Source organism: Ornithodoros turicata, chromosome 6 (assembly GCF_037126465.1).
Source record: "Ornithodoros turicata isolate Travis chromosome 6, ASM3712646v1, whole genome shotgun sequence".
NCBI classification, from domain to species: Eukaryota; Metazoa; Arthropoda; class Arachnida; order Ixodida; family Argasidae; genus Ornithodoros; species Ornithodoros turicata.
In genome coordinates, this window is record NC_088206.1 from 74,187,136 (window position 1) to 74,214,113 (window position 26,978).

At 44.4% G+C, this 26,978-nt stretch overlaps 1 protein-coding gene across 3 annotated transcripts; it reads left to right on the plus strand.

The window, feature by feature from the left end:
* The first annotated feature begins 11 nt into the window (after positions 1-11).
* Positions 12-26,977, plus strand: LOC135397411 (eyes absent homolog 1-like). 3 transcript variants are annotated; one of them, XM_064629005.1, is made up of 15 exons: positions 12-110; positions 4,809-4,873; positions 6,781-6,974; positions 7,033-7,078; positions 7,137-7,231; positions 7,621-7,704; positions 7,760-7,939; positions 7,992-8,051; positions 8,111-8,262; positions 10,080-10,169; positions 10,226-10,284; positions 24,273-24,433; positions 24,486-24,597; positions 24,651-24,873; positions 26,691-26,977. In XM_064629005.1, the coding sequence occupies exons 1-15, from the start codon at positions 27-29 to the stop codon at positions 26,769-26,771; spliced, it is 1,686 nt and encodes a 561-aa protein (XP_064485075.1). In that variant the 5' UTR covers positions 12-26; the 3' UTR covers positions 26,772-26,977. The 3 variants fall into 3 exon arrangements, with proteins under 3 accessions (XP_064485075.1, XP_064485076.1, XP_064485077.1); XM_064629006.1 differs by having other exon boundaries at positions 7,036-7,078; XM_064629007.1 differs by lacking the exon at positions 12-110 and adding an exon at positions 2,061-2,524.
* The last annotated feature ends 1 nt before the right edge of the window (position 26,978 follows it).

The following is a 26,978-nucleotide window of genomic DNA, read 5'->3' on the forward strand; positions in this document are numbered from 1 at the left end:
GCAAAGGCGGAGCCTAACCAGGGTCGATGAGGTTCCAGCCGAGCGGCATCCATTTCGGGCCGGAGTTCGGGCCGCACACGATTATGCTCTACGGCGTGCCGCCATCGCAGGTAAGCCCTTCATTTCTTCGCGCATCCAATAGCGATCCATACACCGACCGAGATTCTAAGGAGAAAGACCGTTGAAAAACCCTAGATGATGGCACTAATGGCACCCTTTGAGGTAAGGACGGTAGAGGAAACTCGACAGGACGGTGAAAGTGACCCATCTTTCATGCTTTAATTCATTCTTGGGTGGTCTTTTGTTCCAAAGCAAGGGTTGTCGGTTTTCTTGGTTTCTTTGTTGCACATCAGGATGAGATTTCCTTACCTTCTACTCTCTTCTCTATCGGGTAATAAATGATTCGCATTTTGCGACAATCCAGGAAATAGTGATCCACTTACGGTGCGTGAAAAATATTGGTCGAACGAAACTGCTTAGCTCGTTGTAGCGAAGCTAATCAAGTCGCCACAAGGGGGCGGTTCAATAGACACTTATTACGTACGCCTCTTTCCCACAAGGGACTTTCCCACAAAGCTCCCTCGGAGAACTCCATTGTGGGGGTTTCGCATTCAGGACAACAACAAAGTTTGGTTGGGAGCGCTTTTTGTCGTCTGGCTTTTCCCCGGTTATGCTTCAATATTTGCGACAGCTTTTCTTCCCCCGCTCACATTTGTCGGACTCTGTTGGTGGTAACCAATGATGGCCGTAGCGAGCAAAACGACGCTTAAACGACCGTCCATTTTCTGACAACTTTTCTGTCCTCGAAGGAAAATCCTTTTGTCTGCTGGGCAAATTGACGCGCGATCCAGTTACACGGAGGGCGCCATGTGACGTCACACGGTTGTCGTGACAACCAGCAGACGCGCTCCCTGCTGTTTCATTGTTCCCCTTCTTTTTCTCTCCGCAGTATCTTTTATTTGCGAGGCTCTGTTTTTGGGATGTCTTCTCTACTATCTCAACGTGGTTTTCATTAAGCACCGACGGTTTCCTCCATCTACCTTCAGTAAGGGCTTTCACAAAATAGAAAAGAATCCTCCCCTCCACTTGATTGTAAGTTCCCCTCCTGAGTGATTTATGGACCGATTGAGATGTGTTTGTACAAGAGGGGCGTAGAGGGGCGGGCTAATGAGTGCCTTTTCACGCGTCCATTGAGATAAATATATTCAAAGTCCCAAGGTTCACGTCCGATTATCGTTGCTCATAACCTCTCGACGAAACCTGCCAAGGTTGCATTTGAAATCCAAAAGAGGGAGATTTTCACAAAACGTGCGTTTCAAGATGGCATCCTCGAGGGTCAAGGATGGGATTGTCCAGATGGGGAGATCTTATCGACCACTGGTCTAACCGAGCGTCGGTCAACGCAGCTGTACATAGCTTTCAAAGAAGCCATTTTCTCAGAGAACGCTGAAGCTCGAGGATGTAGCCATTTTCGTCAGTAAATAGATTTATTATTTTGATTTATATTTATTATACTCTCACGTGTTCCACACACTGTACAGGCGTCAAAGTGCGAAAATGAAAGTGTAGATGGCGCCCTCAAAGTGCATTGTAGACGTGGTTTCTAGAACATGCTTGATCATGAGGAGGCAGCGACAGAGTCCACTCCACGAGCAAGCGAGCTACTGGATAGAGTTTTACCGCCATGAGCATTTGAATGCCTCTCTCAACATTTCATCCCCGCATCGTTTTATCGAAATTTTCGTCACTGTCTCGAGCGTCCACTTAAAATGTGAACCACGGCTGTACAAGACGTATTCACCGGTAGTCTAAACACACGTGTCCTTATTGTCATCTAATCGACATCTTTCTTGGCACAAAAAATATCGCTTTCGGAGGCCCACATTTTCCGGAAGATACGAACTAGGGTTTCTTAATTCCTACGGTGACAGCGAAAGAAAAGAGCGCTGATTTGAGCCAGTGCTGAGAAGGTAGCAGCGCATAAAATGGCGAGAGTGCTGCTCCGATTGGGTAACACGCGAGCACCGCCTCTACGAACGGATATAATTCCCGCCCTCTGAAAATGTCTCCTCTGCTCACATTAATATCTTTTTGATTTATCGAGTTTTTTTTATTTGTGAGATAACCAAAGGGGATTTTTCCATTTCTCTGGGGGTTCCAACCAGTGGCCGTACCTTGCTAGTGCATACGGGAAACGACGGTCTTCACTCTGGCTACGTGCCTGCTTAGAACGTGACACAGCGTCTCCTTTAGAATCCTCTTGCATGTTGGGACGGAGTTGAGTTTGTATTTGTGAACGCAAAATGACTTGGAAAATCCGTCGAGTGGCCAGTAGAAAACGCGGTGTCCCCAAGATTCCCGAAAAGTGAATATATTGACGTCTGTTATCGCGATAAGCGGTCTTCCCTCGAGGCGGAGTGGTTTCGCCCTCCCGGGGGCTGAGTTTCTCCCTCCGCCTCTGACGTCTCAGTACAGTTCTTTGCGAGCCATGGTTGATCTTCAAGACCCCGTTCTTCAGCCGCAGGTGAGATTTCTTTTCAATTCATGAGACACGTCATGTTTCGCATCTGAGATTGGCTTTCCCAAAATACGATTGTCATAGATGGATACGCTGTCTGGCTTTACCGCCAGTTTTCTTTCTTTTTAAGAGCAAAGCTTCGACGTGTATGTTCCTGTTCTGAAAAAAGAATCTCCCCCAGTGTGCCAAAATACACTTGGAGCGAATAATGAGGAATAGCCCGATACGACCTGTTGATGCCTATAGGAGAGAACATGGACAGGACAGACATTTTTATCCCACGGATTGAAAACTTTTGCTCCATCGTAAAACTCGGCATGAAAACGATGCCCCTGAACAGGAAAAGAACACTGCTTGAAATAATCTCTCAGAATTTTTTTAAAAGTCGCAGTATTAGCGCTACTAATGAGCGTACATAAAACGTTTCGTTAAGCACGAACCCTAATACGACAAAAGTTACAATCGGTCGCTTCTGTCTAGGACACCCGGAACCTTAGTAACACACTCGAAACGCTACAAAATCGAGCTTCATCACTAACAATTATCGGTTCCCATCTCCTACTTTATGTCGTAACTTGATCTACGACGAATATTTGTCTCGCCTCTGTTTATTTTTTAAGTTGTATCATTACCATTGCGTCCTTACTGGACCCTGCGTCATATTTTTCTCCTACACTCTTAAAAATGAACTTCACCGCATAGCACGCTCCACGCCAACCATAATCTCCAATCATATCGCCATCTGCCCTGATTTGTTGAACACGGGAGGTGTACGCTTTTTTATGACAATTATGAACAGCATAAGTGTCACAAAACGGCGTAGGTCTCTCGTTTTCAACAAATAAGAGCTGATAACGATATCATTCGAGATGATGGTTGGCTAAGAGCGTGCTATGCGGTTCATTTCAAAGAGTGTAGGGTTGAGCATCGCATGAAAATCAAACGGGGACATTTTCTCCACTGACACCAGTGACCATTTAGAGAGAATTATCTTTTTAGGAGTAGACTTTGTGTTCATACACATTCTCATCTAATGCCCCTTTTCTGGTATAGTAGTAAAGAAATAAATGTGAAGCATCCAATGAAGTTCCCAAACTGCGCCGTATTTTTGGCCGACTAAGGAATCCATTCAGGAGCTTTTCATAGTAATGCCCCCTTTCGGGCTCAATAAAGTGAAATGAAATATTCAATCGAAAACTCTTGTTTTTGCAGACAACGGGGTTTTCCCGTCCTCGAAGAGGGGGGTCCCATACCCCATCACGAACCCTTTCAAGATCAAATTGCCGCCCTGCCAATTAAGTCAATTGCGAAAATAATGAACACTTGTCACCGAGCTGCGAGAGAGGAAGAAACATCCACTTCCCCCCCCCCCCAAAAAAAAAAGAAAGAAAAGAAAACGTTAAGAAGGTCTATTATTGGTGACCCAAACTGTGGATAAATGTATTTTGACGCAAATCTTGCCAAGATTAGGAAGAATGGCAGATAATGGGCAACACCGAGCTTTGCTCATGTTGGAAACGCGCTCAGTATAAATGCTGTTCCGTGTTGTGGGCTCGACTAGTTTCTACATCGGGCTTTTCGCCACGGTGGCAAAGACACGAAAATATTGCGTGTGGGACGGACAAAAGCACAGTATGTAATTGCGTGAAATATTTCACTCGTGTGACTCCGAATTGTGGGTTTGAAATAAGTTGCTCAGAACAGAAGACACCTGCGTAGGAAAGACTTGGAGCGGGCGTTGCCATGGTTGCCAGAACTGTCATGGCTGCTGGCGATCAGATGTCAGCCTCCGGGAAGGAAGGCTCGGATCATGTTACCGAACGCTCAAGGCCTTTGCAGCGTCGCCATCGAAAAACATCCCCGAACGATGACAGCGTATCTTCATTCGAATACCATATTTGCGAAATGGGTTCGCGTCGCTGATATAGTCCTACTCCGATAATGTGTCCCACGGGACGCGTTAAGGACAAACTGTCTTTTCGGGAGCCGACCGGCTTCCAACAACGCTGTCACGAAGCCATTTCAAACTTTCACGATGAACACCATGTTTATGCTTTTTCGTTTGTGGCGAGAAGTGACAAACATGATTGAATACACATGATACGGAACATGAGGACACTTGGGTGTCATAACGTGTCTATGGGAAAGATAATGAATGCTGGGCTTGCCATGCAGTCAATGAATAAGACATCCCCGCCATTACTGGAAACGGCACTTGACAAGTTATCGTGTCATTGGAATCAATCTATGCTATGAGTACAAGCAGCACATGAACTGAGACTCGTTTCAGGTAAAACGTAGCCGACGTGAGAGTGACTCTGACCTCGCCAGCCGCCACCAAGTCATAGATTCGAGGTAAGCTCTTTATGACTGTGGCTTTTGGCGCCCGCACAGAAGAAACACAGACACAGATTTATTGCCACATCACGTATGGATAAATACTTTTACTCGAAATTCTTACTTGGTAAGAGAATCCACCGGAAATGCTGCGGGTTGCACGCTACACACCCACTGCGTTTTGGGCTACGTGGTTTCCAACGCTGTTGATGCTCGCAGAAAAACCTTGTTTAACACGATCCCGACAAAAAATAATTGCAAACTTGGGATGGATTCTACCCAACAAGATAGACCATCTGGTTGACTCATTAACATCATTGTGGTAGGCGAGGCTACGGAGGCGGACCACGCATGAGAAGAATCCGTCATTTTGTCATACAAAGGCAATATCCGCGAAGGACACGTGTAGAAGAAACCTTTTCCCTACACTAGGCTGCTTCTGGAGTAGAAATATTTGCGGAAACGCACTACAGACAAACAGCTCGGATGAATCACAGCAGGAGATCCTTCTTGGGAAAAAGGACTCCCAATATTCCTCATCAAACAGCGTAAATGATGGAGCGTAAAGGAACTGTTACTCTGCCCTTTTACACTTTTATTCTCGTATATAGCAGTGATTTACCCAGACCCCTAGACCACCCCCAACTTTTAGTACCTATGCACCCCCTTGCTATTTCAGCTGCGAAGACGTGATAAGTTGAGCTGTAACTGCAAAACGACCCCGGCCCATGTGCTTCTGGATAAACCACTGGTATATAGTGTTCTCTTAAACCTCATTGCCTAGTCTGAAATTTCCAACATTTGTTTAGGTCCCACATATTTGGCACCATCCTAAATGACTTCCAAACGAACAATTCCGTCTGAAAGTGTAATAACGGGACAGTTTCAAACAATTTATTTCATTTGTTGTCAACTATTTAGCGTAGCAAGTAATAAGTTTTCTTTCTGCACAAGTTTGTCACAAGTGCATATATTTTGCAGTTTGTGTACAAGATTGTTGGTACTAGTTGTATAGTTTCTTGCAGCTGACTGGTGCCGCCCTTAGGCTACACATGTTGAAAAAAGGAAAACGTTTCCGAAAACATTATAAGCCTTCGGAGTGGGTGACATGACGTTGCGATCGGAGGGCGATTCCGATTTCCTAAAAATCCCTAATATTGAAGAAAAATCGCGTCGGTTACAAACGTGGTTGTTGTATAAAAAACAAATTTTTTTGCTTGTATTCTCTCTGTAGAACAGACGCTGTTCCTTTAAAATGGAGCGAAATTTTTTAACTGTTGGCATTGCAACGATGTAAAATATTTTACTTGAAAGACTATTTTGGTAATATCTGCCTCAGTAGCCTACATGTTCTGTGACTGACTATGACTGGCTATGACTATGACTGTGGTAGCAGTGCTCTCGTCCGTTGGCTCTCAAATAGTGCGAGTGGTTCTTTCTCAGTCGATCCTAGTCGACCAGGACGGCATGAACAAAGTCAGTAACATCCCCGCGGAGTAATTTTTACTCCCGTAGGGAGTCAAGTCCTGGACGGCAGTGTCGGTTTCGAAAAAAGAGTAAACGTTACGGGACATAAGGGTGACTTGAATGACAACTGAGCTTTTCTGCGAGTGTAAGCAGAAATAAGAAATTTTCCTCGGTAAGGGGGTTCATAAGCTCTCAGTCATAGCACCGTCAGCCGATTCAAAACTGGCCGTAAAATAGGGATATTTAAAATGTGAGGAATCAATTTTTTTTTACTTATTCGCTGCGGTAGACTCGTTCCACGTCGATAACAGCACCATAAGGATTCATGACACAATATGGAAATCCTCTTCCTCATGGAGATGTTGCTGTAAACGGCTCCAAGTAATAATTTGTCCATATTTGTGTGCACATTCTGAAGCGCGTTTTCGCGGAGTCCTTCCTAAAATGATTCCTTTCAGGAGTGAAGACAGTCATCCCGGATCTAGTGGCTCAAGTGCGGGGAATTCACCACCACCGACTGAGGATCCAGCCAATGGCTTGGCTGCTCCTGCCTATGCTTGGAATCTCTGTTCGGGCAGTCAAGACGTGAAGCTTGAAAGTTCATTATCCACCGACGTTCAATACAATGGGGATGGAATATCTTCTTATTCCGGTGAGATTAAGGAGGCTGTGATAAGAGTGGGTTGAAACAAAGTTGACTCATTCCACAGAAGAAGTGAGTGCAGAGAAGAACAGCGATTGTCCTTATTACGGCAGGTGAGTGCATGTTAGTGCATTCTTCTCAAATATATTAATCCCTATTTAATGTCCTCAGTATGCAAGCGTATACACAACTCAACAGTTCTTCCTATTCGGGCTCTGGCTTCTATTACTCACAGTCACCGTCTTACGGGCTCTCACAGTCATACGGTATTTCACCTTCCATGTCTTCTCATCCAGAAACTGATTTTTTAATTGTGTACATAAAATTACACATTGCTTCGTCGCAAGATGTCGCTTGAGCTTTGCCGGATTCATTGAACAGTGTCACTCTTGGGAGCCCACTTTTACTCCATCTGTGCCAAAAATGAAACGTCGCACTTGATAAAGAAATTGCACGGTTAATGAAACCAAAGCTGTCAGACAGCTCACCCCCCGAGCTGCCCTTGGGGGCAGCTTTAACGTGTCAAAAAGAAATACAGCTGTTTTTGCATTGGAGTAACATACCCATGACTGTTGTCGGCTAAATTCAATGACACTCGTTTTGGGACGCCACAGAGAGACGCCACTACTAAAAGGTGTTTTCCTTGGAAATCTAGGCAGTCGTCAACAGCAGGTGAAATCGTCCCAATCCAACAGCTTTACCTCAACGAATTCGAGTCAAAACAGCACTTACGGTTATGGTAAGTTTATGGAAGACGTCAGGGACACATACCGACACATACCTACCCTGTATAGGGCCCAGCTACGGGACCTTCGGTGCTTTCAGCAGTGGAAATCAGGGACTCGCAACTCAACAGGCGATCGATTATACGGGTTATGGAAGTTATCAGAGCTACCCATACTATGGTTATGGCTACGGTGCTCATTCGTCCTACCAATTGGGTCCACCTGTGGTCGGCCAACATCATAGTAGTGGTTAGTCCTTCTATCTAATGCTTCGATGCTTAAAAAAATGGTTGCCTTCCAGACGGCCAGTCCGGCGTGGACAGTAGCCCTCCTATGAAAGCAGCGGACTCCAGCAAAAGGAGTGAGTTCTTTTGAAGGTCCATCATTCCACATAAATACTTAATGGCACGCAAATGACAGGCAAAGGGAATCGCGGTCGCGGTCGACGCCAGGCGAACCCATCACCCGATCCTGAGAACGGTTTGGAAAGGGTCTTCATTTGGGATTTGGATGAAACTATCATCATTTTTCACTCTCTACTTACGGGCTCCTTCGCTGGACGTTACGGAAAGGTATTTACCATCTCATTCAAAAATGCTATTTGTCCATACTTTGCCCATTTGTCCAGACTCAGGGAAATGTTACTTTCACGCTGCTTAGTAACGCTCGTGCTTAAAATAGAAACGTTGCCGTCTTCCACCCCTACTTTATGGAATGGGACCGTCCCGGCCGGAGGTCGGATTACAGTCGAGTCGGGTTGCAGTCTCGTCGACGCCGCTGCGCATGCGCAAATTCCCCCCCACCCACCCCAATAACAGGTGGCCAGCTGGGTTGAGCGCTCTGTAAACGACGTCTGCTCAGTGCCTTTGAAGAATGATTGAAAGGGAGTTGTCTTGTGTGGACAACTTGGTCGAAAGCAGTTGTGTCTCGATTTTAGGGAGTGGCCTTTTTGGGGTAAAATGCCTTTCTCAGATTTAGGGGGTAAAAATCGAGCGCTATTTTTAATCCATACTGAAGAAACCCCGAGACGAGGAAAAAAAAAAAAAAAAGAGGGGACAGACACAACAAAGTCTGTGTCTTCAGTATGGATCTATATCTCTTCTATCAGCGATTTTTAAATCTATAATTCGCGGAGAAATCGGGCGATAATTGTGCCTTCGGACGTTATCGAGTGTTTTTGTGCCTCCTCTCGTCTATTAAATCCGCTTGTTATTGTCCAGAGCTAATCCCCGAAGGTATAGACAATGTTGACACACGTGGGACGTTAAGTGGCCCATACTTACATGTGTTCCTCGTGGCGACCTTCGTTCGTCTTGAGTGGAAACGTCACCTGAGGATTTCATAGTGACTGGAATTCAGAGAGAAATCGGGGTTAACCCGAATTGGTCGGAGGTCAGTTCGGTGTGGATAACCGGGCGGAATCGGGTTTAACCCGAAAAAATCACTCCCTAATTATACTGTGCTGGTTAGCGCCCGAGTCCAAAGAGAGCTGCCTCCCCTCCACCTTTTTTGGTTTTCATTCAGATTTTAAAGGAAATCTAAATGTCATATTCGTGCAGGCAGTTCCAGGAGGCAGCCAACCCCATGTAGTCCCGGTAAATTGCGTAGTGTATAGAAAGTGAATGAGAATGTAACACGTCGTTAATTGTTCGGTAGACCGACAAAAAACCTTGCGAAACTTTCGTGGAACCTCGCTAATGCTGTGATGGAGGCGTTGTTGCAGCGATTTGAAATCGGGTCCGTCTTCTCGAAACAGCTTTGCTCCACTCGGAAAGAAAAAAAACAGACATGTTTTTACAGTTTCTATCGGACTATCAGCGTGTTTTCTTATTTCGTTGTTGGGTTCCAAACGGATGCAAAAGTGTGTGCGCAGATTACGTTGAGAAAATATGGACCGTCCGTGTGCCAAGACATGTACATTATGGACGTTCTCAGGAGAGACGGCTAGGTAGAGTCCACAAAAGTAATGCTTTACGAGATGGCTGTGGATCCAACGGTATAAACGAGGGTTGCGGAGTTGGAATGATTCCGGATTTAGTAGACCACGGAATGGAATGGAATGGGTTCAACCGCCCTTTGCACACGGTCAAGAGCGCCTCGTGTTTGCGTTTTTCCGTGCTTGGTAATGTAGCAATGCTGGGCTTTGCCAAGCCATTCCAAGAGTGTGAACTGACCATACCTTTTCATTCCGAGGAATTGAAAGGAATGCAATTATCACAAATCTCTATTCCTCGGAATGGAATGGCATGGGTAATCCCAACCCTGATCTCTTTTACTACAACACCAGAAAGCGCCCAATTTGGGTACCCGCAAAAAATTCAATGTTTAACGTGTCTTGGCTTTTCTGTGTTGCTTCTATTTTGAGACAACGGAAGGCTTTTTCCCACAGGACGCTCCGTCATCTGTGCAATATGGTTTAGGAATGGAAGAGATGATCTTCAACCTCGCAGATTCGCACTTTTTCTTCAACGACCTCGAAGTGAGTTTCTTGGTGAAAACAATTGAGAATATATTGTTGTTCTCTATCACCACCAGGAGTGTGACCAGGCACATATCGATGATGTGTCCTCGGATGACAACGGACAGGACCTCACGTAAGAAAAAATGCTTTTCCCTTATGACATTGCTTCCTGGTAGACATGTATTTATTCCTGGTGGTGAAAGGGCTTGTATTTTACAACCAATATGCAATGACGCGACATTCTCATCAATCGAGGAAAGAGCTCTCGTAGATGAAATTTTCGCATCAGTTCAAGCAGCGACGAGCACTATTACTAAAATGCGGCCATCAACATAAAAGGTAATCTACGTATATGCAAAGTACGGAACCAATCCATTTTACTGAGTGTAGCCACAAAGTGATACCCAGGACAAAACGCTTCCAAAGCGGCTTGACAAGGCCCCAAGGCAGTGACAACAGCTCAATCAACATGTTATAAAAAACAGGTAAAGGGAAACATATGAGAAGGTTACAGAAGAACCGGAACAGCAGCAACAACTATATAGTGGCTAGAAAGAAAAAGAAAGATAGGAAATGTATTAACAGATAACTTCTCCCTTCTGCATTATTACAAGTGACGGTGTTTGGATGTGTGGCATGTGATGCTCCATAATTTCTTGCACAGAAAAGTGTTTCCCCAAGTAGCTGGTTTTCTTATCTTATAAAATGTTGTGTATAGCTGGCTTCAGATTAACTGTTTTGTGATTATTTAATTTATATTCTATACAGGTTTAGGCGTGTAAATGTATACGACGTTATAGCGATACGGCTTTCCTTCGTATGTCAAGCGCGTGTAAATTCTCCTGGGCTGTTGTATACCACAGACATCACTAATTCAGCCTCACACTGATTAATGACCTTAGATCCAAGTCAACTATTCTTCGTGGCATCATATGAAAATGTCAAAAACGGGCCAAAAATGTAATTCTTCCTCGCTTTATCGAGTGATTGCAAAAATGCTCCCAGTACAGAGATGAGGTGTACCGCTTTTTCCAATGCGAGAAATTGAGGACGTTTGGCCAAGATGGCAATAAAACGGGTAACGGCTATTCGTGTGCGTCACACGCGTCAAAGCGCGAAAAAGTGTTCTCGCCCTTGACAAGGTTAGTCGGATTAATTTACGAAAAGAAAGTTAACTAAAGCTGCTGAGCAAAACCCGGATTGGTAATTTTGTAGACAAAATGCTCCAGCAATACATTACGTTATCAGGCTACCTAACAAACAGAAAAGTTGATTTATCTATCAATTGCTATCCTCGTAAATGAAATTAAAGAAATATTTTCGTATCGTCCATAGACATTGAGAGAGACTCTAAATACGACAAAAAAATTGGATTTTATGTTTCATTCAATCAGTAAACCTAGCAGAGCAGATTCATCTAAATTTCTTTCACCGCTTACATAGGGACTATTTGTATTTGCTCTTTAGCACACATTTGTTGCACATACATATTTGTATTACGAAAGAAATGACTGTTACGCTTAAGTTGTTATGGTCCTGGCTGTACCTGGCTGTCTACGTTGATTTTACGGGAAACTCCAGTCAACGAGAATGACGAAAGTGTGTGTCCTTCTAAACGCGTTTTTCAACCTCGTCAAGGACGAAAATGAAATTTTGCGCGAAATGTTGAAAAAACTTGAGAAATTTTAGATATATTGGAGTTGGTGTTTTGTGGATGGAAGCCATTGAGGATGAACAGTACTCCTTCTGTGAACGGGTCAACAACGTCAGACGCAGATGAGATCTTCGAGCGTTTCAGAACAAGCGTTTTTCGCACATGCACTGCCAAACACCACGCCAATGCTGCGACGTAATTTTTTTCTTATTTCATTAAACAAACATGGAAATGGGAAACACCATTCCTGATGGTCGTGTATTAAAAGGCCCAAGCTGCTCTCTGCGCGAGAATATGTTTATACCCAGCTGTGGACGGCCTTTCCGTTGAGACTCATCTGCGCAGTTCAGGGAAGTGACACAGAGAGTGTGCCTCGGCGAGTGTTCCTAGGGTGCCTCAATACTAGCGCCCTCTGTGTAGGCTGGAGTCACCCTTTGCAGAAACGAATGCCAGTCTTGGAAGCCGACATTTTGATGCCCACGGTTCATCTCGGTCTCCACGCTTGACTTCTCCGGGGTTCAAATCACTAGTGAATTGGCTGGAAGCTTTATCGCTTCCAGGTAGGCCCACACGAACATGAAATTTGAAAAGCACAAGTTAAATGAAGCCAACTAAGAGTTTCTACGTCTACAGCGTAAGTGTGTATCTCGCGCACCTAGATTGCTTCTCGGGTAGTCAAAATTTAGTCATGCGATCATTTGTGGGCTCACTACTCAGAAATTCCTGGTCTCTGGGCATAGATGGCGCCACGAGAAACGTGGGAAGTTTCTGACTTGTCCGCGTCCCCATATACAGCTCGCTGTCGGCGAGACTGCGGGGCAACTTTTTCCAGCAACTCGAAACAACTCGGTAGCTCCACTCAGAAGCAACCTTACGGCAACCATCATTATCTTTAGAAAAAATGGCTATTGATATGTTTGTGTGGCGTTAGCTAAAAAAATATAATATTTCTCAGGTGCACCTGCAGGATTTGAACCCATAAACCCACGAACGAAATGACATGACGCCATAGGGAGTCACGTGGCAATGCTCCCGTCGCTGATTGGTCGGTACACTAGCAACTTGTGGCATTGCATGAGCCACTCATAATCAGAGGTGGGCCAATGCCCTCACGATCTTTGCCCTCACCTCAATTTTCGTCACAGATCTTTTTCCTCACCTCACCTCATTTTTTGGGGACCTCGTTCCTCACCTCACTTCACCTCCAACCTCCTTTTAAAATTATTTTCCTCACCTCCCCTCAATTTGTTTCTGAAAAATGTTCCTCAACTCACCTCAACATTTTCCAGAACACTTTTCCTCACCTCACCTCATTTTTTAAAAAATTTCCTCACCTCACCTCAACCTTTTTTCTGAAGTATTTTCCTCACCTCATCTCAACCTTCATTCTAAAGTATCTTCCTCACCTCAACCTTGTTTCTAAAATATATTCATCTACTTGTTATAATTTTTGCCTCGTCGAGCTCACAGTTTCTGTGCTCCTAGCCACAGTTGCTTCGCGGTGTTAAGACGGAATGAAAAAAATATTAGGAGCGGGTAGGTGTATACGTTGCAGTTGGCTTTTTACTGCTTCGTTGGTTGACTCCTGACAACAAGTTACAAGTACCCACAGCTAAGATTCATTGCCTTGCTTGGTTCGTCCTTCTTGCAACAAGTATCCGCTACATGTACGATCAGTAAAAATTGGACGTAGGGTACATGGGTAGAGAAGTTGCACAAACCGAGCAATTTTGAGTTGTTTCTCATACTGCCAAGGCAGGAATGGCTTTTATCGAGTATCTCTCAAGCGAGAATGATAATGGAGCTGCGGAAGTCGTTTTCGGGATGGTATGCAGCTATACTTCCAATTACTTGTACATTTTGCATTTTTGTCTGTTACGACTTTATATTATCGATAAATATTATTTAAATAGCGGACGTATTCATTTGTAGCCGGAATTCGGGGACCTTTTCTTCATGACCCTTGTTTTGAAGCAATCAGGTAGACGTGCTATACGGATTACTAGTGACTTATGTGTTGACTTACTAATTAAATTACTTTATGTAGACACAGACCTCTTGTGCCTTTTCACCTAACTTAATTGCCGTACTAAAAGCTCAATATTTCAACTTGTGGCAATACGGAATATATGACAGTATTTGCGCTCATTGCACTTAAAGCGCGTGTTGTTGCCTCCATTTCTTACATCAGTCTCTGGTAAGGTCATTGGTTGTCATGTACTATCGTTCCAAATAATGCGTGAAAGACATCTGCTTACAGACTGACTAGTTTGGCTTCGTTGAAATCTAAACACTCAAAGCACACGGAACTATAATGACTTGTTCATGTGTCTCACATCATGTATGTGACTCAACTGACTAGTTTGATTGTGTTGAAATCTGAGCTAAATACATAAAGCACACATAAGCTATATTCACTTGTGCGTGTATCTGATCTGACACGTCTATCATGTATCTGACTCAACTGAAAGTCTGAAACTAACGCGCTTACAGCGAACACATTTTAGTGTAGAGAGCCTATGCTCACAGTAACATTTCTGCTACATTGGTACTGGCTCCCGGTGCCCTTTTAAGAGATCGCGGAACTGAAAATAGCCGCTCCACATCTCCTCAACCTCCCTCTCAAAAATTTTTCGTCACCTCACCTCAATTTCGGAAAATTTTCCTTACTCACCTCACCTCAAAGTCATTGTCAAAAAATTTTCCTCACCTCACCTCAACCTCCTTCTCGAAAATTTTCCTCACCTGACCTCAATTTCCTTTCTCGAAACATTTTCCTCACCTCACCTCAATATCTCTTTTGAGAATTTTTCCTGGCCTCACCTCAATTTCCCTCACCCTGATTTGCCATCGTGAGGATGCCCACCTCTGCTCATAATACGTCTCTCGCTCCGTGATACAGAGAGTGCCACCCTTTTCGCCTCGTTTGCAATCCCAGTAGAAAGGTATAGCATAATCCGTCTCGCCTTTGGAGCCACGATACGTGGGGTTTGGCCCGTTTTAAAGGATTCCAAATTTTGTGGTCGCTTCTGTTACAGCCCCAGTAGAAGGGCATAGCATAAGCCGTTGATAATATCTCTCGATTAAAGAGGTTTCGTCCGTTTTAAAGGGCTGTGGTGGCGCAAAATTTCCAAATTCTGCGCTCACCAGTGTACAAGGGCCTAGTATAAGTAGTTGATAATAGCTTCGCTATATGTAGAATACACCAATAACACTTTGTGGTGAGTGGCTTGTGATCGTATTCCTTGGACGCCTTCACCGGGGTTGCAGAAAGTTTTACTTTTTCCAAAGAAATTGGCAAGTGATGAAGCATCTTGGCCGTCAAGGCATGTATACTTAGTGCTTCTCCATTCGTGCCGCTTGGAGAAAAATTGCTCGATTACCATATGAAGAGTGAAACGGTTATTTTCATCTCAGACGCTGCCGTACAAGTGGCGGAGATTTGTCGTCACTTTTCTACCTCGTATCTTGGCCATATCTGACGGTGAATTCAAATGGCAGAGAACAGCTTTTAGCTGCAACTGGTTCTTTGACATTCCCTTGTTGCAATGCACTAGAAGCCAAAATACGGCGTCATTTCAACCATCCCGAAAGACTGCGCCGCGAAGCAACAGTGGCTATGAGCGGCGTACAGACATGGACAGATGGAGTATGCGTCCTAGGCCGACTTCAGGGGGAAAGTCTCGGCTTGGAAAGCGACCATTTTAACCACTATGCCACGGGAGCTGGGCTAGATTCTGTACTTGAAGGCACAGCGGCTCCCAATTAATCAAAAGTGATAGCACGTGACGCTCAAGGAATAACACAAGGAAATCCGGCACAGACGTCTTGGCACAGCCCGCGACTGGAACAATCTTCCGGTGAACATTGCTAACGAACAAGCTGCCTCTGGTTAATACCCCTTTCACACGGTGAAATCAAATGACTTTTCCCACCGACCCTCGCAGTAGAGAGGTGGCAAAAACAACAACGATAGGCCGTTCGAAGAAATGAATCCAATATTTTATCACGAATTTGATAACTTTTGACACCAAGGACACTATTTTTCCCACTTGCCACGTTGCCAAGTGCGGTGCAGATAGGCTGTATTTGCTTGTGGTACTTAGCCAATTAAGTGCCAACGATTTTGTTAAATAATATAATGTTTCGAGAAAAATATAACTAATGTACCTGCATAATGCTTCAGGTGTCTGAGACAAACGAATGCCATTCGGTTTGCCGTGTGACAACCTCTGTTGCTGTGACTATACCCACAAAAATAAACTACTACTTCATTGCCTCGTGGATCGGTGACCCTCTGTATTCCCAGCCACCGCAGGGATGCAGGGATTGTACACGCCTTCGATTCTGCTGCACCAATGTTTCTGCACCGACTAAGTTTCGTTTCGTCGAATCATCGCCCAGGTGCCAAATTGTACATGTATTCCATTTTATCTCGTGATAACTCTCGACGTAAACGTGATATCGAAGATGTCATCATTTAATTACGTAGACCGTATATCCATATTTAATAGCTATGAGTCCGCGGTCTATGCCTGTTTCCTCCCAGCCTGAGAAGTAGCGATTTCAAGTGACCAAAGAACAAACAGGAGACAAGACAACACACAAGTCGCTGTGTTTGTTCTTTGGTCGCTTGAAGGTGAATTTCCACCAACCAGCCCAAACTATACTTGAGACAATTGGTGAAATCGTTGCCCGAGTGACACTGACTGGGGCGAAATTGTCAAATTTCCTCAATTTCCAATTTCCTTCGATATGAACGTGATATTGAAGATATCATCATGTACTTACGTAGTCTGTACATCGTCTACGGACCACAGCTATTTCGCTTGCTGCACCCTAAGAATTCGCATTTGGTCAATTCGTCGTCACAGACACCAAACTGCCAATTTCATCCAGCAATCTCCCGATTGCTGGAAAGTCTCGTTCCCATAGTTGTTGTTGTCTCACTTACGCCCAAGTTCCCGGGCGTGTTATCAGTATTGTTATCAGGTCGCGCTGCAAGAAGGAAAATGTTCGCCTCAGATACGAGGGTGGTTCCATAAGTTTCCGGCCCGAGGTAGAAAACGCGCGCGAATTTGAAAATGCGATTAAGGACGCGTGGCGCGATCTGTTGGAGGGCCGGAGCACCACCCTCAACCCTCTCCATGCTTTTGTCGGTTGGAGAGCGGCATTTCAAACAGCCAGGGTGCACTTCAGTTAAAATGGAAAAAATCGAGTACCGCGCTGTGATAAAATTCTTGACAAAAGAGGAACTTTCGCCTAGAGAAATTAAAGCGCGACTGGACAACGTGTACAGGGAAGCCTCTCCGTCGTACACAACGGTAAAAGACTGGGCTAAGCAGTTTCGACTGGGGCGAGAGTCCATTGAAGATGATCCACGCGATGGTCGTCCAGTGGAAGTGGTGACACAAGAAAATTTGTCTCTTGTCGAAGAGGAAGTGCTGAGCGACAGGCGTCTGAAGGTGAAGGAAATCTCAGAAAGGCTGGGGCTTTCCAAAACAACCGTTTTTTGCATCATCGGCGAGGGCCTTCACACGAAAAAGGTCAGTGCGAGATGGGTGCCACGACTTCTCTCGTCAGTTCAAAAGCAACAGCGCGTCGTCTGTGCCAAAGAGTTTTTGGAGCTCGGTCAAGAGAACGAAGAAGAAATATTGAAGTCAATTGTCACAGGGGATGAGACTATGGTGCTCTACTATGATCACCTTTCGAAAAAGGAGTCGATGGAATGGCGCAAACCAGGAGAAGCACCCCCAAGAAAAGCCAAGGTCACACAATCCACAAAGAAGATCATGGTAACAATATTTTGGGATTGTCACGAGATCCTCCTCATCGACTTCAAAGAGATGAACGCCACAGTGAATGCGACTTATTATGCGACTTCACTCCTGCACCAACTGCGAGACGCCATCAAGGAAAACAGGCGCGGCAGGTTGAGTCGAGGTGTCTTGTTGCTCCAGGACAATGCCCCTGTCCACACGGCTTCTGTTGCCAAGGCTGCACTGAAGGAGTGCGGCTTCGAAGAAATCCACCACCCACCCTACAGTTCAGACTTGGCACCGAGTGGCTACTTCCTGTTCTCAAACTTGAAGAGGGATCTCAGAGGACGGAGATTTCAAAACGATAGTGAGGTGCAAGAGGCAGTTTTCCAGCATTTTGCGGACAAAACTTGGGACTATTTTTTCAAGGGTATAAGAATGCTGGTTGAAAGGTGTCAAAAGTGCATCGAAGTTAAGGGTGACTATGTCGAAAAGTGATACACTTGTTTCGTCTCTATGACTATTAAAAGTTGGTCGGGCCGGAAACTTATGGAACCACCCTCGTATGTCCTCCTCTCACTACCCGAATAGTGTAAACGTACTTTTATTCGCGACGTTCGCGAATTTCGGGACCGCTAAAGAATGGCAAAAAATTGTACTCGCGACCACAGCTTGACCTTTATCCCGCGAAAGGAAACAGCCCTTGAATCGCCAAGAGCTTCGCAAATGACCCAATGCTCGATTCACGAAAATTAATACGTTTACAGTATATTCCTCCATACGTGACTTGACCCTGTAAACTTAGCTTCCTTGCGTAGTCCTCTGGAAAAGATGTCGTCCCGGCTCACGTTCGGTGCGTTCCCTCTGTCTGTGAGCCTTTTGACGGTATTCCAAATTGTAACGTTGTATTTTGCATTCCACGAAGCCTTCCTAGTGCATTCATTCGCATCAAGTCTGAACGCAAACGGGCCTAGCAAAATAAATGGAATAATTGTCCGAGGAATTGGTTGAACATTTCATGCTGTCCAAGAACCTAAACACTTCTCTAACGGGGCAGCTTCTGGCGATTGTAGTGCATGTTACGCTTCCACTCGACTATACCGGTGAGGTACGTATTGAAGCTGGTGTGTCCCGGATGAGTGCAGGCTGTACGAGAGGTGCCATCACACGGATAACACCAGCAAAAAAGGTCAATACGTCACGCACTTGGTGCCGCCACGTGCCATGTAGTCGGGCGGAGGAACCAAACAGTTGCACCCCCTAACACCCCCTAAATGGTCGACAACACCCTCTAGCTTTTTGACCTTTGCACCCTTGCTATATTAGCTGTATCGGCAATGAATGACGTAACTCCATTTTTTTGCAACACCCCTTCTTGCACTGGGTTGCACGTAGGGATCGAAGCCTAATAGCAACGACTGAAATGGAACGACTCTTCTTGAGTTGTGTTTCATCCAGTTACTTTCCATGGTCCGCATGTGTAGTTTTATTTCTTTGCGTTCGGCGGTTTACTCTTGGTTTACTCTTCTATCACAAGACCAGTCACGGTCTACAGGACAAGACTAGAAGCATCATGGTGGCAGCGAAGGTTGTGTATCCGTTGCTCAAGTGGTAAAGAATGCCATTAATCAAACTTGTACAGCAATGGAGGAGATGAAATAAATCTGCTGCGCTGCGCCAGGTCGCAAACGAACGATTCAACGCATGGGCACGAAACAACCGATTAAGTACGTACTTACGAATGAAGCGCTATTCCCGTGACAAAGCTGCTTTCCGTTGAACGACAGCCGCAGCCGTGGTAAGAACATTTTAAAATAAATGACCTTGGAAAAGCATAAAAGCACAGAAAGCAGCGTTGCTAAAGCGAAACTGAATCACATGGCGGTTTCGACAGGAGCGACCGTGCTGGGCGAACGCAATGCATTCTGGTCGCACGTCACGGCAAACGTCAAAGGCAAATTTGTAAACAAAGCGTTTCCAGTTTGTGTGCACCGTTTTGGACGTTTTTCCACCCCGGTAATTATTTTTATCTGATAATCTCACATCACGTAGTACTTGAGGACTCGTACCGTTGACGACTTGCAAAGAAAGGCGATGACGACCCTGCACTATAACACACTGAGCCGATGCGATGAATGGTGTCGTGGAAGAAGCACCGTACAGTTTGCGCTGACAAAATACGTTCGTCTCTTGGTCTATACCGACGGGAATATCTCTGCAAGTGCAGGAACGACATATAAACAAAGTCACATGACCTCAAAATGACGTTTCCTTTCACGTGGGATCAGGACAAGATGGCGGATTTGCGAAAAGCACCCGCGTGAGGGTAGATACAAAAATGGCGGGTTTATGATTTGGAGCGTCCGCAGCGCCATCCATAGGCCGTTCTTCTCGCCAATAGCGATGCTGGTTGTAGCTGGACGGCCATGCCTTATTCAAAATGCGGAAAGCATGCGTGCATTTAGTTTTAGTTGTGTGAGCACAATTTTTTCTCGCTTTTCATCCCATAAATGCGTCATCGTGTGTACCGCAGGCAAAGCCTTGTATTTTGTACTGCAGTAATACGTCAGTTAGAGTTGCTTCCTCTTGTACGTCTACGTCCCAGCTCATCCATGGTTTCGAAAGGATTTCCCTGAGCATTTTTTTTTTTTTCATTTCATTTCTATCGCGACTTTTCAAAAATCATTTAAACAGTTGGTTTATTTTCCGTTTGAACCCGGGACAAAGACATTTTTTTTAGGTACAGGTATGCTGTAACACTCATAGAGATTTCAGTGTAACTGTGGAAGGAATAATAACTGGAAATTTGTTTTCCGCCCTACGTGTCGCACCAAAAGATGCACGTTTCTATGCGGACGGGAAGCTGGTCACTTATGCGAGTCACCAGATGAGGCAATGCTATTCGTATTTCATACGCAATGATTTACATGTGAGAAAGGTGCAGCTCTCGACATTGAAATCACCTACGAGGACAGCCTGTTTGCGGACGTAACTTGGAAATGGGGTTGTCTCCATTTGGAAGGACCTGAAAATTATAATTGATAAACACTGTACATTCGGATTTATGACACATTCAGCACAATAAAGGACACTTTGGAGGAAATTGCACCTCCTGATCATTCTACCCAGATTGATGAAAAAATAAATAAAAAATAAATAGATCGGAACCGCGAAAGCCGTTTACGTGCAGTGCAGTGCTTTATGCCGGTGTGAGTTGAGAAACGAAAAGGAATGACCACCGGACGGCGTTCGATTCAGCAAAGACATGATTATGAAACGACAGAAGAAATACATGAGTTGGAGGTTTGAGGTTTATTAAACATATACTAGAGAGTAACAAGAGTTATCCTGCTCACTTGTCTATAATTGCCAAACACTTTTCCTTGGCTTTAACCCGTGCTAATAAGAAGAACATTCTGTTCAGTTCAGTGGGGTTTTCATTGACGTAGCTTTGATTGTTCTGTCGCCTCGTGTTTTTTTCCTATTTTAAATGATCCCGAACGATGATCCTTCCCCGTTTACTGCCCAATGAATCTGCCGTTGGCTAACCTCGAGCTTGTCCGCTAAATCCCTCTCTATCCACAGCCAAGTTTGCCAACCCTGGGCTCTCAGTGAGATAGTTCTTACACAGTACCCTGGGAACATCCTGCAAAATCATGGACTTGATCTCCCGTTGGAAGGACTTTCCCGTAGTACGCAAACACTGCTCTTCAGGTAGCAGACAGGAAGCTCTTTCACAGCAAGTCACGATTATTCGAGATTGACTCTCTGGACAGCAAATGGAAACAAATCCTGCTTCATTGCTGTGCATATCCTGTGGTACCTTGGCATCCCAGGGAAGGCTTTCATTGAAAGGAGTCGCCCAAAGAACTCACTTGTTCTGGTTGCCCTCCTAGATGATCATTCCTTCATGTGTGTCGTGACGCTGCTCACATGACCACAGCTCTGTTTCAATCGTCCTTTATCAAGATTTTTCTGATTTGTGTTTTTGGTTCATTTTCGTATTTCAAGATCAAGTCATAATTTGCTCACATCATGGTCACTCGGGATCTAACTTCCCTTCAACTTGCGGCTTTACAGTCAATAAATCAGTACCGGAACTTCAAGTACCGAGTGCACATTTCCAGGTGATCTCAGTTGTCTCGCGACGTAAACACCCAATTATTATATACATTTCTAGGTACTTGTACTTTGCTTCAAGTACATTTCAAATTGTGTACCGTAATTAAAGTACTTTTCTCTAGCATGTTCCTGCCAAGTAAACTGGGAATTCTAGGTACCTGATTATAGGAAGAAAAAAAAAAGAAAAAGGATAACGGAAACTTTCTGTGCTTCCAAGGCATTGTTCCCTCAATTGGCAGTTTCACACTGTGTGCCTGGCTTCCAGAAAAATGTTTTTTTTTTCATTTTTACGCTTTGTCTCGTTGACACGTAACATGAATTCAAGTAACAAAGCCACATGAATAAATCAAGTGTTGTCTCGATTTGAACAACCCGTCAGAACACGAAGTGGTTTCCGTCTGTTCTATTTGAAGCTTGCCTCACGCATATTTTCCCAGCACCAGATTATTATGCAGTGTGCTAAAAAATAAGTTGGTAAATAATAATACTTTGGACTAACGCGGCTGATAGCCTGCAAACGCAAATCTGTTTCCCTTTTTATTCGTGACAACCTAGCGAGGCTTCCATTTATCAGAAACGTTCGCTAAAATTTTGCCAGAAAACCCACACGTAATTGTTGCTCTCTGACTTCCACCAAATCGCGAAGTAGAAATTTGCTCGATGAGTATTTCGAACAATTTTGCGTAGTACTTTATAGGTTACAAAAGTACATTCTCACTATGGTATTTTGTATGTACAAATGATACCGGGTACTTGGTACTTTATTTTAAGTACAATTGTGATGTACTTTGTCCATCACTGTCAGTCATTAACTCAGACAGCATCTCAGATATCGCCATGACGAAAACCTCGAGACAAAGAGTCTGTTCTCTCTCTCTCTCTCTTTTTTGTAGTTTCGTGTACAAGACTTGTGTACGTGTTCGTCCCTGTTTTTCCCGGGGTTTTCATCATGGGCGTGTGCCATCAGCTGGCTTGTTTTTTTTAAATCTATTTTATCATTATGAGATATCTCGTGAAGTTTGGAGGTTCATTAATTTCTCTTGGTACTGGCACGGCAACACCACTTTTGGTGCCGTAACTAGCCTGCGTAACACCGGAACATTGTCCAAGGTGAAAGCGTGATTTCTGGGTCATTCCTCGCTTTTATTTATTTATTTCCATACCCTCAGGGCCATGAGGCATTGAAGAGAGAAGGGGCAGTACAACATTGGGAAGCAAAGAAAAAAAAAAGAAAAAAAAGGCAACTTAGAACAATCCACAGACTCTGTAGAGATGGTGACACATAAGATAGCACAAAAGGTTAGTCATCAAATAAACCAGAAAAGGTACCTTACCTTACTTACCCCACAATCCGCTCTTTGTGGTCATCTAAGCAGGGAAGGGTAACGGCAATGGTAACGGTATATTACCGAAATTGGAGATGGTAACGGAAACGGAAACGCATGCCACGATCCTCCATTACCGGAAACAGAAACGGAAACGAAAATATCGTCCGGTATTGAATTCGGGTAATGGATAGTCATGTTGTTTTTGTTTTGATGACTCCATTCCCTGTAAGGCTTTAAATAGTACGAGAGAACATGGAAAAAAGCGCAATATTGGATCTCGAGGGTGCATACGTCCCAGTCCTCATAACTCCATGACATCAACACATGACTATACTCCACCATAGCACGAGGATGACTGCCTACGATTTTTAGTTACTTATTTTGTACTTATTTCACCGTGGCCATCGCAGTATTATTTACTACTGAGAGCGTCCGCTTATGAATGCAACATTGAATGAAGGTTACGCCCATCTTGAGTTGCTGGATCCCGAGTGACTCAAGACATGTTCCTACATTTTTGGTATCTTACAAGATGTGCGCATCCCAATTACGTAAAATTACTTGTGTAGTGTGTACGCGTGACACCGAAGCAGCACTTGGGCAAAACAGGTTGCTGCAGATTGACTGTCCTCCAGCAGCTCTGTAACAGCCGTTTCATTACCGGAAACAGTAACGAAACCGTAACGGAAACGAAAATACGTCCGTTATTTTCCCCCTTCACATGAGTGCAGGAACGCTTTGTGCACGAATGTAAATGCTTTGTTGAATAGAAGGTCCTAATTAAGTACAGTCACGCATTCTGGGTGGAAATGCAGGAAAGCTTCTATTCCCTGCTCGAAATGAGTCGGACATCCGACTTGCGCGACATCATGCGGCAGAATTGTTATTTTTTGTTCTCCAAAATGAAAAAGTTCCCGAAGAGACACTACGAGTGCTCTGAACAGCCTCTCACGCCAAGGCTTCTTCAACTGCTACCAAGACATCGCGGGAATGTTCAGTTCTAAGGGCCTTCATGTTGAGGGTGAAGGTGATACACTGCCTAATTGTATGTTTCTCGAATCAATGTGAAAACCATTCTTGACTTGGTATGAAATGTGTTGAGCACATTGTCAAGACCAAACAACCATTCTTATCCATGTACAACACCGTGGCGGATCATTTCTATGACTTGGCCTCGTTTTCAGTGAGCTTAGGGGTGTTGAGAGTTCGTGTTCAGTGGACTGTGAGATGAACAATAATGTCCCAGTTAATATCCCAGGAGTTACAACTTCGCAGCCGATGGTTTTCAAACTTCAGCCAACAATGCTAGTCTGTGCCTGTCCACTGGAGTTCGGGGTGGAGTCGATTGGATGCGGAAACTGGCATTCCGATACAGAAGGATCAAGGAGATCTATAATCAGTACAGAAATAACGTCGGAGGTAAAGCTTTTTGTGGAAAAAACGCTGTAATTGACTCGTTTCATCCATGCAGGACTCCTGGGACCAAAACGGGATCAGTGGATTCAGCTACGGCAGGAGATCGAGAACCACACAGATAGCTGGCTTACGATTGCATCCAAGTGTCTTTCCATAATACATTCCAGGTCTCAAAAGAATGTCAACACTATTTGAAGCTGACTTTCTTTTCTGTCCGTAGGTCCAATTGCGCTAATGTACTGGTTACAACTACTCAGCTTGTGCCAGCGTTGGCCAAGGTTCTTCTCTATGGGTTGGGTGAGGTGTTCCCGGTAGACTGTGTCTACAGCGCCACCAAGTTGGGGAAGGAGTCCTGCTTCGAGCGTATTGTGGCCCGTTTCGGCAAGAAGTGCACCTACGTCGTCGTAGGAGACGGCAAAGACGAAGAAACTGCTGCTAAGCAGGTATTGCTACGTTGATTCCCGTTATAGCTGCATTTATGGGAAGACTCCCACTGATATGAAGACGCTTATAGTCCCCATTCCATTGCATACTGAAATAATGAACTGCAGCGCAAAAACGCGGACAGGTGGGCTAAAGATAATAATCGACAGACACAACTGCATAGTTCCGCTGCTATAGTTTCTGGCAGATTGTAAGAGCGATCCTCCGGCTGCACCCGTCGTTCAACTCGGATCGCGTCCCGCCGATTGACATTAACAGTCGAGAATGATGTTACCTTAAACGGACAGTGGCTTCCAGAAATGTGCATGTTAAGTACCACATTGTCCATTTGGCCAGTTTTCTCTCTCGTGAAGTGAGGGTGTCCTCACCCTCACCTCACGGACGTTGAGGTAAGAAGGAAAAAGATTGAGGTGAGGAAAATTTGCAGAAAGGAGGACCCAAGTCAGGAGCAACCTTTTGTGGCAAATATCGATACGCCTATAAGGTAATGAAAAATATTAACTTTTTAACTGATACGAATCAGATCAAGCCACAATGCTTATAGGACAAGGAGAAATATTTCTGCTTATCTAAAGCAAGCTCTCCCGAACAGTATTTCCGCGAGCGAGCTTCGTTATTTTTGTTGACTAAGATATTTGTAACGTACACTCTTAAAATGATTCTTTTTGTGGCACTTATGCGGCGACTTTGTTATGAAATCGACACAAGTGATATTCTATGCAATGGTTGTGCTTTTACTACCCCGTGTACTGATAGATAAGACAAGCGTTCCCTCGCAAAAACAACCAAAATGATGGAAGCCAGGAAGAACATTGAGGTGAGGAAATGTGAAAAACCTCTGCTGGCAAAAAGTGAGACCTGTCAAGAGCCACCTCTGGTTTTCATAGAGGGAATCTGATCTTGCAGTGTATTTCATCAAATTACACAATACGACAGTAATTCGTGTGGGATTTTCTGTATCATCGTCAGTAATGAGCGAGACATAAAATACTGCAATAATGTGGGAGGCGATGGTCCCTTTAACAGTGCAGTTACGATTTTGTAAAATATGAGACCACTTTTGTGTGCCTAGACTGATTTTCCAACATGACGTCATCATTTAATTATCAGGGACACCTAAAAGTATGTAAACTAGTTCGATAGCATTATTGTACGAAACATGTATGTAACTCAATGGTAGATGTGCAAGGGTGCAGTCGAGCTGGTACATTGTAAAACGACGATAAAACCAGAGACACGGAACAGAAAAAAGACAATGTATGTAACTGTCGGCGAGTTGTCTGGGATGCGATCATTGCTGTGTATTCTGGCTGGAAACTTGGAACCATCCTTCGGGAAATTCACTTGGGACGTGAATCACCCAATAGGGTTCCCAGATTTGGCTATTTTTCACTACCCCTGCAGGTCCTCCTCACAATTACCGTGCAACGCAAAGAGATGCCTCCAGCTATGTCGAAGCGGTTTTGAAGGCCAAGATATAAAGACCCACGAATCGATCTATGTTTCTTGTTTCATCCAATAACTTTACTTCCATACACACTGTTCTATATCAACTTGATTTTGCTGAGAATAATTGGCCCCTTCAGGAGCGTTAGGTAAATAATTGCATAAAACGACAGCTGACACGGACGCTTCATCAGTATTTCATCTCTTTACCTCGCGTATCATTCGGGAAATATTCTTTTTCTTTTAGGTTATTAGGTAAACTTACTAGGAGGTGAGAAATGTTAAAAGATTACAATAAATTAGAGATAAGAAAGATCTTTTTGAGTTTGACAGGAAGGAGGAAGAAATGATGAGTACTGGGCATTTTCAGATGAACTTCCCCTTCTGGAGGGTAAGCAGCCACTCCGATTTGGCAGCGTTGCATCATGCTCTCGACTTGGGACACTTGTAAGAATGATGTCTACATTCCCTTGGTGTGTGTGTGTGATCACATCGAAAATTGACGAACGTTTTTGTGACGACGCATTGAGGGCCACATCATAGAGACGGCCATCTAGTCGACAATATGTGCAAGCGATGAAATTGCCCTGCAATGCATGGATGTTCAATTATGTGTATTCATAGATATAGAATAAACTCTTCTCTTTTTGGTAAAAAC

Coding starts and splice junctions, on each gene's coding strand:
- LOC135397411 (XM_064629005.1), top strand. CDS start 27: ATGAGGTTCCAGCCGAGCGGCATCCATTTCGGGCCGGAGTTCGGGCCG. Junction 10,170..10,225: donor TTTTCTTCAACGACCTCGAA/GTGAGTTTCTTG, acceptor TATCACCACCAG/GAGTGTGACCAGGCACATAT. Junction 24,874..26,690: donor AAGAAACTGCTGCTAAGCAG/GTATTGCTACGT, acceptor GGGCATTTTCAG/ATGAACTTCCCCTTCTGGAG.